The following is a 13,399-nucleotide window of genomic DNA, read 5'->3' as shown; positions in this document are numbered from 1 at the left end:
TGAATTCCCTCTTTGTCATTTGTCTTCGATCAGAAAAGAAACTTTTAAATCACATTTTGGCTGTAAAGTGTCCTCAGCTCTGACTGTCTGGACAGTTTGTCCACATTTCACTCAAACTTTGTACTATTTTTACTTTGTACATTTAAATAATTAAGTTTGAACAGTCAATGCTCTATATGATTTTTTCTTATTATTATCAGAATTCCAGATCCACATCTCCATGACAACCTGGGATCAGATTTCAGGTTGTTTGCTGCATGTTTCCATGGTCACCAGTGTTTGCATTAGTTACGCCGGACTGTGTGTGTGTGGTGTGTTGGTGAAACCACTCAGTGGATTCAACATCTGAAACTGTGTGAAAATGGTAAAAGGTGGAAAGCGATATTCTTCAATGAGCAATGATGGCAAATGGGTAAGAAAATTTTTATTTCATCACATAATTAAATCATAACATCCCAGCCTTGATGTGTAATTAGCTTTTTTTTCATTCTCTTCTCAGTTTGCTCATCCAGTTTCACCAGAAAATGAGCTAAAGACTCGGGAGACTTGTACAAGCACTGGGATCATGCTGACTCAGGTTAAGTCCTCGTTGCCTCAGGCTTTCAACTTTGAGCGCTATCCTAAATGGAAAACTCAGCAGGTGTGTGTAGACGAGACAATGCAAGCACTGTCTGTTAGTTTTTCACGTTACAGTCACTGCAAAGGCCTTGAAAGATTTACTTGCACTTTCTGCCAAAGCATTTCTGCAAAGAACACCCACTGATTTTAACCCATGTACTGTATTTGGTTGTTCTCCAGTTATGAATTTCTCTTTGGGTTGCTTTACAGAAATCCAGAGAGTATCCATTCTCTGCTCATGACAGCAAGCACGTCTTAAAGGACGACATCTCTGTCTTCTCTCAAGTGAGTGTCTGGTGAGAAATGTACAAATTATTAAATACAAAGACCCATTGTCTTTAAAGGAAATCTTCTCTGCATCATGTTGGTATACATCAGGGTGTAGGACTGGGACTGAAGAAATGTCTTGATGATCGCAATCAGCAACTCTCCCACTTCTGTCTGTGCCATGTTGGAGCCAACAGCAGCCATGAAGACACCAGTGGGAACCTCTCGGCCTACCAGGCTGACTTCACAGGAAAGGCGGTTGTTAATGTCCCAACTAGAGCCAGGCAATTCCCCCGCAATCACTTCCAGAAGTCTGCAGAGGCTGCTTTGGCCCAAGCAGGGAAGCAGTCCCTGTGGTTCGGACAAGTCGACTCTGACCCATCAGAAACCCCGAAAGTCCTGACACGTTCCAACTGCTCAGCACCTTCCACACCCCAAGATGCTCCTAGAGTTGTTGAGAGAACACAGCACAGAGATAAATGAATAAAGAGCTGATGTAAAAGTACCAACTGTTCTTTTTTCTGGAGTTCCAAAAGTGGCAAATAGGGAGCTTTAAAAACAAGAATTTGCTCCACAGCTACCCTAGTTTGACTGGAGAGTTGGACAGTAACAGCCCATTTAATGTTCCAATACTGTAAAATTAGTGCATCCTATCGTATGCTTTGTGCAACCTTGTGCGTCAAGTGCACTTGAGGATACAAGACAAAAAACGTTATTCGTCCCCCAGGCTCAATTCAAAAAAAGCACCATGTTATAACTGTGGCTAAAGAACCACATTTACCAAGACAACTATCCAGTACAAAGCCCTAAAACACACCAAGAAACACATTAAAGAGGATTTTACTGCTGGAAGCTGCAAGCCAACGCCTAAAGAACAAACTAAAGCAACAGAGCCAAACCCGGTTTAGTGGTGAAGAGAAGCAGAGGAAATGTTTGACTGCAGACATAAAGCAGGAAGACACTGAGCTGCTCAGGTGTTCCTGATAACACCAAGCAGCCTCCTGGACAGCCAATAGGAACACAGCTTACTGGAAGTCCAGAGGGCTGGCTTAGGCCTCATCCACACGAAGACAAAACGAGGTCTAAACGCATAAGTTTCTTGCAGAATCTGAGTATCATCCACACGAAGACGGCGTTTGGGGGGTCTGTATATGATCATTTTTGAAACCAGGTTTCAGAGTGGAAAGATTTTTAAACGCCGTATAAGCGGCTCCGTGTTTACTGGCTATCCGCTACTTTTCATATATATATATATATATATATATATATATATATATATATATATATATATATATACGTCATTGTGTGCATGGACGTGTTACGTCACGGTGCGTCTGCAAAAAAAAAAAAAGCTGTCAGTGAAGGCGACCTAGGAACAGCAGTAGCAGCAGAATGATCAACCCAGTGCCATGACTGAACACCGGCCCTTGCAGCCCAAACATTAGCCCGGCCCACCGGGAATTGTCCTGGTTCTCCCGATTAGCCACCCCGGGCCTAGATGAGAAGTAGGCTGCAGATGTTTGGGAGACTCACTTTTTTCAAACTTCACACCTCCACATTTCTTTCATTTTCACACTTTAAGTCTTCAATCACCTGAAGTTGTCACCTGTCAGACTGTGCAGTTTCTTCAGGAGCTTGTGCATCAGCTTCTTAATACACAAATGCACTTTAGTGTTGTATACACAGTACACTACACCAAAAACACATGTTAGCACATTAGTTTAAGTGCATGCAGGAAATGGAAGCATCTAAATGTAATTATGGGAGGTTTTGATTTAATTACGGTGCCTGTGATGTGTTAGTGGTTCACATGGATGCCAGCAGAGGGCAGCAGGTCTACATGGGTGATATTTTGGCCTGCTGAGCTACTGAGTTGTTCTGCAGCCAAGTTGTGCGAGAAATGTAATAACCGAAAACCCCTGTGTAATGTGCAGGCTCTGTGAGAGAAAACGTGGGGGGGAAATAATTAGAAAAAGAACCCAGCTATTTTTACTCAATGCATATCAACATGAAGACATTAAATTAGAGCATGTGAAATAAATTAAGCTTGATTTGAGTCATAATGCATGGGTTTGTTTCACCCCTGGGGATGAAAGGGATGGATATGTGTGTGTATGTGTGTGTGCAAACCCATACAAGAGAGGAGGAGGAGGAGGAGGAGGAAGCGTGGGAGCGAATGACAGAGAACACTGCTCAGAGAAAAGCACTTAAGTGAAGAGTATCCCCGATCACTCTCTCCAATAGCTGGTATTTTCTCCGGAGTATGTTCTGACCAGCTGCTTGCTTTCTTTAAGTACTCGCTGGGGAGATGGGTTTTTCTCCCAAGCTTTTCTTTCAGCTGTTGTAATTAGCTGATCCACATGCAGTGCCGACCTTGTAGGAGTTTATTTCACTTTTGAAAGGTGACTTGGATCTCACAGTTTGCCCACCCCCCACCCTTTTTTTTAAAATAAAGAAAGACGAGAAAGCTGTGAGACATCCAAGTGGAACTGTGTGCCCTTTGCGATTCCACTCTGAGATTATCTCACACACAAAACTGATCCCTTGTTGCAGGTGCACAATGTCAAGGGCTTCTAGGTCATACCTCTGATGGGTACAACTCTAATTTAACCCCATTTTTGCCGTGACACACAACAGAATCCAACTGTATGTTGCGCTTTAGCACTTTTGGCAGTCAGGAGTCACTTAAATTAATGTTAAACACTTTTTAAAGAGCTGAAATGGTGCCGACGAGATGAGAATAAGTGCATGTTAATGAAAAACACCTGTGCTTGTGTTTGACAGTTGGCTCTGTCTGGTCTCGACTGGTTGTCTGGCACCTCTGTCCCTGTGGGTGCAATTCGCAGACTACACTTTTCCTTTGGACTCGCCACAACTTGAACAACTCCTCCGCACTGAAGCCACCAACACTTCACAATCAGAAACTCTCATTAGCTCTGTCGGAGTAGCAGTGAGGCTTTTAATACTTGACAGAGGAACTCTTGCTGAAATAGCGTATCCATCACCCAGTCAGCATATGCTCGTGCGTGCCATATGTGCCATGTTCGGCAAGATGTGTGTGTTATATCATGTAGAGGCAAGACTGCGAGTATATGTAAATACAGTTGCCTGGTGGAATATCAAACCTTCTCCCAAGGACAAAAGACACATCTCAGTAAACAAGCATTCAACCACCAAAGCCTTGCACTTCATGAATATTAAATCAGACACTTTGAATCCTCCCTCTTTGGTGTTAGGAGGCCCTAGTCTGGATTCTTACCATTTGCTGTGATTTATTCGCAGGTGCATGTGTCTCTTTGATGTGTTGAGTTGAGAGGTTTTGCACCTGTTAGAGAAAAAATGCTTTGAAAACAAGAGGTGGATTTGCCAGACAGTCAAAATAACAGCAACAGAGGAAGAAAGATTTGTGTTGCCATGGCACATTGTGTGTATGTGTGTGTGTTTTCTTTTCAGAAAGAGGCTGCTGTGGTGTTTTGACATATTCTGTTGTGTGCAGCAAAAATACTTTTTGTCAAACAAAATTACCTTTTTTTTTGGTCTCGTGTCAGCTTTGGCATCTGTTCTGACATTATGAAGTTGCGCATTTTGTCCATTACCTATTCATTAAAGATGTGACTTGAAAGAGAGTTGCTATGGAGATGCTGCAGTTAAATCACATATTCAAAGATTTTTCTTTCTGTTTATTCTTTTGCCAATTATAACTAATGACTAGCTTCTTTGGTTTTAGTTACATTTTTTTTGCTCCTCTTCCATCTTATATCTTTTTTATTGAGACGTCAAGGCTCATGGAATGAATTTGCCTCATGTCGAATATTTAATCTTGTTCAAACATTCAGCATTCGGCCCAAACTGCAACTCTAAACACCATTCGATTTGACTCTGGGTTAAACTACGCCAAACTCTAAGACTCCTTCCAATCTCCTGTCAGTCATTCGACTTGCAGTACTTCCAATTCCCTGGCAGTCTCTGTCTTTTTTTTTCTTTCCAGCAGCCAGTTGGTTTGTGTCCCCTGGCAGCCTAGTGGTCCTTGTTGCAGTAATGGTTTGGGGCCCTCCAGAGTCTGAGGGTGGTGATAAAGGTGGCTGGCTATCTCATTTCCACAGAGGACTAGATAACATCCTGAGAACATTCCCATCACTGGAGGAGTTTGTTCGGTCGAGATAAGACTTCCCCTGCTAAAGAAGCTCTGCGGGTGTGTATTTACGTGTCTTTTTTTGCGCTGTACATGTGTGTTTAAATTGAGTGCTTCGGACTAGCTGCAGTCCTGTCCATGTTTGCAGCTGCGAGGGCCGCCGGCCTGGCACAGAGCAGCTCTGTGGACACACTGCCTCAAAAGATCAGACCTACACTTGCACTAAATCACATTCCTCCATGTATTTTTCAAACCTCCGACACAGTTTGCATGCTAATTTGTGTGTAGGTGGTGAGAATAATTACATTAGGCTGGTCGTAAACAAAGGCCTACAAGCTGCAGTCTGTTCAAGTATCCCACCAGAGAGAGAACAAGAACATACTTTACACGAGGATGGATGGATTTACAATGCACAGTTTATATGAGGGAAATCACATTGCTGATATGATTAAATAGCAAAATCAAGTCAAGAAAGTAGTTGGTTTCAAGTATGCTTTCAGTGTGTGACATTTAAGTGCTGCATTCTTCAAGCAGAATCAGTGTTTCGGTTTCTCGATCCTGCATTTTGTTATACAGCATGTTGAGGGAAAGAGACGACAATGCAGAGACAAGAATGGACACTTCTCTGCTCAGAAACACTTTTACAGCTCAAACAGTCTGGATTGCCACATGTGTTCAATATTACCCAGTGTTTCATCACTACTTAAGAAGCTCCACCTCTCAGTCCTTTCCCCACTGCAGCTTCATAAATGCATCATCGCAGCATTCTAATCTCATTAGGTAAAATGCATAAGTCGACTCCAATTTAGAGATCAGGAGCCGGACCACACACCCCACAGAGTCGGCTTCTTTACTCGGAAATTTCAGGAATCTGATGAAAAAATATGTCAACAGGTGAAGTTAGTCTCATTTGACACGGTCCTGAAAGTGCAGCTGAAACAAAGTGGCATTTAGCTTAAATTCTGTTTTCTTCAGATGGTATTTTCGATGCTCACAGTATATACAGACTGTATATACTTTCAACTCAATTATATACCATATCTACATTTTACGAAGTCAGATTGGAAACTGCTTGAACATCTTACATAAATGTTATAACACATTATTCTATTTCCTGCTGTAGGAGGAAGCAAAATCAGTCAGACCTCAAAAGTCTAATTAACTATTTTCATCCAGTGAAATGGGTAAATCTGCCTCATTTGCATTCGATCTGAGGTATAAATACAAGGCAATGAAAGCATTCCTGTGTCTTTTAAAGTCAGCTTAGAATGTGACAGAAGCCTTAATGTAGTGGAATTATAATTAGAGGTGAGTGCAGTCGAAGTGTATTATGTGGTTTTGTTCGAAACATATTGTGCCATCTGAAAAGCAAAAAGGCATTCTGCTGTGGCACAGGATGTGCACTTAATGGAGGAGGAACATACAGTACGATAGCACACTCTTAAGAATCTGACATTATGATCAAATGTAAATTGCACTCCCATGAGCTGCTCATTACAATATCCCATATGCAGAGTGTGTCATAAGTTGTCACATTCTCTATTTAACACGATCTCCCCTTCTTAGCTGTGGATAATCATACATCCTCTGGTAGCGATGTTAAAGTTAAATTAGCTGCACTTTCTCTTCTCCAAAAGGAGGAAAGATGTGAAATGTTACATTAAAATAATAGATGATGTCACCACACTGGAAACTGGATCATCTATAGCGACTTACACAACGTTATTCTGAATAGAAAAAGATTGTTTGATGAATAGGTGGATGAATGTATAGACAGAATGAATGAAAACCTTCACAGTTTATTTTGACACTGGAGACTGTAAATAAGAAAAAGCAAGTGTTACAGTACGAACGCAAAACCGAGTAAAAGGAGATGCCGTGCAATAAGGTGATTTGAGGTTGCAGTGAAATATTCATTCAAATGAGGTAAAGAGTGGAGCAGCATAAGAATAACCAGTCTTTAAAGATTAACATAACCCTTGGAGGTGTTATTGTATCCCCGTAACCAAGTCAAGACTTCAGCAGGTGCAGAACAGCTCTCCCTCTCTGTGAGTTACTGCATTAAGTCCCTCAAATTTAGTAGCACAATCATGAGCCTCCCGTTCACTCTCTGGAGTAGAAGAATCGCTTTGCATTTTAAAAAGGTCAAACACTCAGATCTCTGCCAGGAGGAACTGAGGGAAGAAATAATGTCTCTCTGCAGAAATATGCAGTCGCACACTACTGATCCTCTCAAATACCCACTGTACAGTGAACAGATTAGAGGTGTGTGTGTTGACTGACATTCTCTAACAAATAGATACAAACAAAAGCAAATCTCGATATAATATGAAACGCTAATGTTGAGAACATTTTCATAATCTAAAAGGCTGAATTGATACAGCTTTTTATGCTAGTGGCTGGATGAAATAACAACAAAGTGTTACTTGAATATATGCATACACATTACAAAGCAGCAATCATGTAAGAGGACTTATGCATAAGTCTTCTCACATGATTGCTGTTTCTAATTGGTGTGTTTTTTTCCTGTTAAATGTGCACAGACAAATAAAGACTTTGCATATTTGTTTCTGCAGCAAGGTGAACTACTACGTGACCTACAGTAAACACAGCAGAGGATAAGCTTATAATTGGCAAACACAGCCTTTTGTTGGATTTAATCTCTAACAATAAAGCAGATTTTAAACAATACTTGTATTCAAAATGACACAAAGGGATGATAGATAATGCTGTTGCATATGACTAATAAATCTAGAACACCAATGTATGTGTGTTAAACACTTATTTTATGCAAGTAATTTAAAATCATTAAATAATGTACCATGACATCAAGTGGGTCACTCATCGCTGACAGTTGATTTGATAATATTTAAAGGGCCTTTGTTGTCCTATCTCCATATTTAAAGCACACGTACAATATTTGTATATTACTTACAGATACAACCTCACAGCAGTGATTTTCCCCTTTATCTTCCTCCTCCTGTTCTCTATCCCCTCTCCTGCCACTGCAACATATGCTTCCGTTGGTGTCTCTTGTTGGCTGGTGTTGGTCTTTGGAGTGCTTGGGTTCATGCCCAGTGGTAACATTGTGCTGGAGACAAAATGACCGCAGGGAAAGATGCTCTGAGGACATGGCCAAGAGCCCCCTGGCCTGGGACCACACATGCAGAGAAGCCTACATGGTAAAGAAGCTACTGCAAGATGCAGAACAGAAAGTGTGTAAATGATTCATCTGCTGCTGGAGGTGGTTTTCTTTGTCTTTGTGGGAAACTCCACTGAAATACTACAGTTTGGTGGAAGTATTGGAAAAGCAAGCAGAGAATGAAGTGATTGAGAAATCCAAAGATGCTCTCTACCATCTGTGCCATGTCATATGGCAGCACCACTGTGTGAATGAACCAAGGGTCTAAAATCCTTTTACTGCAGGAACTATCTGCACCTGCTGCAAGAAGAGGAGGAATTAACTGAGAAAACAAGCATTTGAACTCTTAACCAAAGAATCTATCTATCTATCTATCTATCTATCTATCTATCTATCTATCTATCTATCTATCTATCTATCTATCTATCTTAGATAAATATCCATATCATATCATATTTATTCAGTAAACTGTTAAGTTATATTTTATATAAATTTAATTTTCATAAACACTAACTACATCATTGAATCTGCAAATTATTCATTTAATTAGTACCCCAGAGGTAATCAAATGTAAATAGATTCATGCAATCAGACTATCAAATACCCGCAATGTGTAACTTTCAAATGTAGAAACTTCCCCCTGAGTATGGTTTCATTAGATATTAGTGAGTTCAAGCATAATTCTGTTTTTAAATGAAGGTTTAATAATCACAATATAGGCTGCACCACATGAATTAGTTGGCTAGTCTTTGAGGAGAGCAAATGTGTTATTACAAACTTAGATTTAGCATGAAAAGAGGCAGCATAGTATGAAACATGGTGAACTGAGGTTTGATCAAGAAGGGTGGTTTCAAAATTACATTCCACAAAAATAACACAATGTATCTCAAATTACAGAATGTTATTCCAAAGTGTGATATAGATATATTGGGATACCTGACACTTGATCAATTGCTTGTAAGTTAGTTGGGTTTTCATATATTTCCATAAACACACTATGCCTCAATTATGCTGACAAGGTTAGCCAGTTAGCACCATACCTTGGTAATGTGATGCTTTTATATTTAGGAATAGCAGAGGTACAGTAACATGAAATCCAGTTGACACACCTTAACATTGAATCAAAAATACTTTTTAATAAGTTTAGATTTTAAAATAATAATAACAACCTAAAACATATCTAAAATTACCAAACCTTTGCTAACATTTAAAAATGGCCGATTAGTGTACAACTCACAAAGCTAACATTAGCTTGCTAATATGATGTTTTTATATTTAAGAGTAACACAAGTAGTGTAATGTGAAATGTGGTTGACACATCTACTCAATCAAGACCTGATCAAAATACAGTTGAATAAATTTTGGTTTCAAACTAGCATCCAAATAACTAAGCTAACATTAGCTAGCTAATAGTTGGCATAATTAAATTTAAAATTTAAACAACCCTGACCCTTGACACTTACTCAGATCAGTTTTTCATAAGTTAAGGTTTTAAAATAAAAATTATGCAATGCACCTAAAATTACCAAATCTTCACTAACAATATAAAAATTACCAAGTAGAATACAACTACGCTGAAATTAGCTTGCTAATAATCGCTGAATTTATATTTAAAAGAAAAAGAGGTATATGCTAATATGAAATCTAGTTAACACATCTGACCTGATACTTAGTCAAAATTTTGTTTAATATGTTTAGGTTTTAAAATAAAAAATAACACGTGTATCTAAAATTTCCAAACCTTTACTAATGCTAGAAAAATGGCCAAATAGCATACAAGTGACAAAGCTAACATTAGCTTGATAATGTGATTCTTTTATATTAAAGAGTAGCATATATAGTGTACAGAGAGACTGACTTTTAATCAAATTTGCCATTTAATAAAGTAATATATAAGTATACGAGTAAATTGAAAACCAACACAACAGCCTTAAAATTACAGAACCTTTACTAACATTTAAAAAATGACCAAGTAGCACACAACTAAGTTAAAATGAGCTTGCAAAACTTTTTTTTTTTGCTACATTTGAGAGCACACCAGATCCCTAATAGACCCTTTATTTGTTTACAAACATTGTGACGTTTTTTGTGGGCGGGGCTTATGCTGGAGACAAAAGCGGAGCGAGAAGTCAAGCGGGACTGGGAGTATATAGTTTGCGCTGGGAGTTTGCAGCGCAAACTCGAGCATTTTTAACCCATTAAACTTAAGTGTACCGCCGGCAGTACACTTACTAATTTGCATAGGAATTTAAAGAATGTCCGAAGGCTGCAAACGCGATTATACAAACACTATATGCCGATGGAAAGCTTAGATTCTCATGAATCCGCCGGTATAAACCACTTTCAGATGTGATTACCACAGCGGGTAATATAAACACATTTGTCCGACAAACAACGAATATCCATCCATCCGTTCTCTATACACGGCTTCAACGTACACAGCGCGACTCACATTTCCGGGTTCATTATTACACACAGATGAAAATATTCCACAAAAAACGGCCATAATCCAACCTTGGACATCCAGATGACACAAGCCAGTAAACTATTTTGTCCAAAACATGTCTTGAAGTCGGTATATAATGCACGAATCGGTCGTTTTCAAGGAAATGCACCTCGCGATGCGCGTCCAATATTCCCTGTATTTCTCGTCATATTTAACGGGTTATTGTTTTTGATTGTATTTTTTTCTGTGTCTTGTTGTGTCCTTGTTCTTATGGTGTGTGTATTTGGACCCAGTGTCTGGAATAAAGCTGAATTGAATTGAATATTTTTTATTTACAAATAGAATATTAGCGATTTTTTGTGGCTGGAACTGACTGCAGCTGATCGTCTCTGTCCAGTCTTTTCGCCTCACTGCATTTAACCACAACTGTCTTCGTTCCCTCTGAGCACGAGTGTTCGGTGGAATCCTATAAAACTTTAATTTGCGTTCGCCAATGTCATTCCTCCTATTCTGGCATCCAAAAACACAGCAGGACGACATTTTGGAAATGTTGATGGAGCCTAGTCCCTCAGTCTTTCGCCTTTCGGTCACGGCCACGGGCTTTCTCTTTTGCCTCCAGCTAAAGCTGTGACGTCATTCGTGACGTGGGTCATTAAAGGGTTTATAGGAAATTTCAGGATTAAACTTGGTTAAAACACCTGACCTGACAATTTATTAAAAAATAATGTTTAATCTGTTTAGGCTTTTAAAATAACACAAAATACCTAAAATTGCTAAACCTTCGCCATTGTTAAAAAAAAAAACAAGTAGTGTAAAACTAAGCTAATATTAGCTTGGTACTAATTGATGCAATTATATTTAGGAGTAAAACAGGTTGCCTAATATTAAATTTGGTTTAAACACCTGAATCAAAATACCATTTAGGTTTAAAAATAAAAATAACACAATGTACCTAAAATTACCGAATATTCATTAATGTTTAAAAAAGACCAAGTAGCTAGAGCTAACTAAGCTAAAATTAGCTTGCTAATAATTGATGCAATTATACTTTTAGGGTAAAAGGGGTCGACTAATAGGTAGTTTGGATTCAACACCTCAGCTAACACTTAATCAAAACAGTACTTAGGTTTAGAAATAAAAATAACAATTATATAAGTTACAAAATTGCTATGCTAACATTAGCTGGATGACCAAATAGCACCTGCTAACTTAGCTAATACAATTCTAGCTAGCAATGTTTCCCACGACTGCTGTATGTAGCTCTGAAACAAAACAAATATTTCTTCATATATATTAATAAAAACTAAATTAAGTTTACTGTTTATATGTATTAACTGTTTATACGTATTAACTGTTTTATACGTATAACAAGTTATGATAATGCTTCAGTGACTTTTGGAGTTCAACAAATTACAAATTTTAAAAAACATACAATGGAGAACTACAGGAACTAGGATGTTCAATGTACACATATGAGTATTGGATATTCTTTTAAAAACAGGTTTAAAAAAATCCAAGTGATTGACGAAGACTTTAACATATAAAAGAACGGGAAGAGAGGATACATAACAACCGTGGCTCCAGTGACTGATATCACAATCACAAATCGCCTTTCTCGAAAATTCCCACTGTCCCATCTCCATCAACTGCAAGCAGTCTCTCATCTGTGTGTGTGTGTGTGTGTGTGTGTGTGTGTGTGTGTGTGCGCGTGTGTGTGTGTGAAGTGGGCAAAAGGCTCCGCCTCACTCAAAAAGCGAGAGAAAAAAAGGAAAAGCAAACTGATACACACCTCTCAATTCTGGCAGGAGGAAAAGAATAGGAGTGTTTATGAAGCGTGTAAGTAAATAGCAGGATAACCAGGCACACCGAGAGCCGAGGCTACTTCCCCCCGTAAAAACCGACACCAGGCACCGTTTCCCAGCGCCGGAGATTGTCCCGTTGCGTTCAGGATTAAGTTTTTATGTCATCTAAAGGTGGATCATTATCTAAATCCGAGATAACAAGCGAATTTGAAATGCGTAGCCTGCGATGCTATTTCTGGAGCCCCCAAAGCCGACGTTTGAACTCTCAGTAAACATCCAGTCGAGGTAGGATTCAAGATTATTGCAAAAGGTGGTGTGAAATATTTCGCTGTGTGCTCCACCGAGGTGTAGTTTTCAGAGCTAGACTCGCATCTCTGTCCATGTGTCCCTGCGCCATCAGCAAGGAGGGACAAGGGAGGGTGGGAGTAGACATTAGCCGATACTCCACTTCATAGTGATGTGGGAATAGGCTTTATTAAGTTCCTAATGAGCTGAGCAATTAGAAGGTAATGGTGGACATATTAAAGATCCAATTAAGATCAATTATTAGGGATTTTTGGTTCTCACTGTTGATGGACTCTCTTTGAAATGCATTAGGAAACATGAACATGCACTTAAAGTTTTTCATGGAAAGTTTTGCTGCTGGAGTGTTTTTCAGCTGTTCTTGCCAGCATGTGCACAAACCAAACAAATCCAGTGTGGACCTCACTTGTCATCTGTGGCATACTAATTAATGAGCCCTTAATTAGTGGCACAATCAGATATCCATGTGAGAAGCTGCACATTTTGAAACAGGAGGGTAATTCTTCCATTTTGCAGTTATGACAGGCACAGTGGGCAGTGTTTCTCAAAAGGCAACTCTCCACTCTTACTCTTTCTTTTTTTCTTTCTTTTCTTTCTTTCTTTTTTTTTTTTACTGCATTTGGAGGCTCTAGTGGAAGAAAGCTTCAAGTGGAGGAGGAGGAGGACGGCTCCATTGTCTGGCCAGTGAA

The 13,399-nt window shown here is 39.2% G+C and overlaps 2 protein-coding genes and 1 long non-coding RNA gene across 6 annotated transcripts in view; 2 read left to right on the top strand and 1 right to left on the bottom strand.

The window, feature by feature from the left end:
* Positions 1 to 125: 125 nt before the first annotated feature.
* tex36 (testis expressed 36) lies at positions 126 to 1,390 on the top strand. Its single transcript, XM_022214747.2, has 4 exons — positions 126 to 412; positions 500 to 640; positions 829 to 903; positions 997 to 1,390. The coding sequence occupies exons 1-4, from the start codon at positions 362 to 364 to the stop codon at positions 1,366 to 1,368; spliced, it is 639 nt and encodes a 212-aa protein (XP_022070439.2). The 5' UTR covers positions 126 to 361; the 3' UTR covers positions 1,369 to 1,390.
* LOC127537589 (uncharacterized) overlaps positions 1,221 to 13,399 on the bottom strand; it is a 59,478-nt gene continuing 47,299 nt past the window's right edge. Inside the window, exon 3 of the long non-coding RNA XR_007947310.1 lies at positions 1,221 to 1,330. This is a non-coding gene — a long non-coding RNA (uncharacterized LOC127537589). The remainder of the gene's footprint in view (positions 1,331 to 13,399) is intronic.
* Positions 12,374 to 13,399, top strand: part of ctbp2a (C-terminal binding protein 2a) — a 77,188-nt gene continuing 76,162 nt past the window's right edge. For 3 of the 4 annotated variants that reach the window (XM_051960226.1, XM_051960229.1, XM_051960228.1), the window contains exon 1: positions 12,374 to 12,692. The gene's annotated coding sequence lies outside the window, so the exon portion shown is untranslated. The remainder of the gene's footprint in view (positions 12,693 to 13,399) is intronic. The other variant, XM_051960227.1, reaches the window with a different exon arrangement.

Source organism: Acanthochromis polyacanthus, chromosome 15 (genome assembly GCF_021347895.1).
Source record: "Acanthochromis polyacanthus isolate Apoly-LR-REF ecotype Palm Island chromosome 15, KAUST_Apoly_ChrSc, whole genome shotgun sequence".
NCBI classification, from domain to species: Eukaryota; Metazoa; Chordata; class Actinopteri; family Pomacentridae; genus Acanthochromis; species Acanthochromis polyacanthus.
This window is presented reverse-complemented; position numbering and strand designations above follow the sequence as displayed.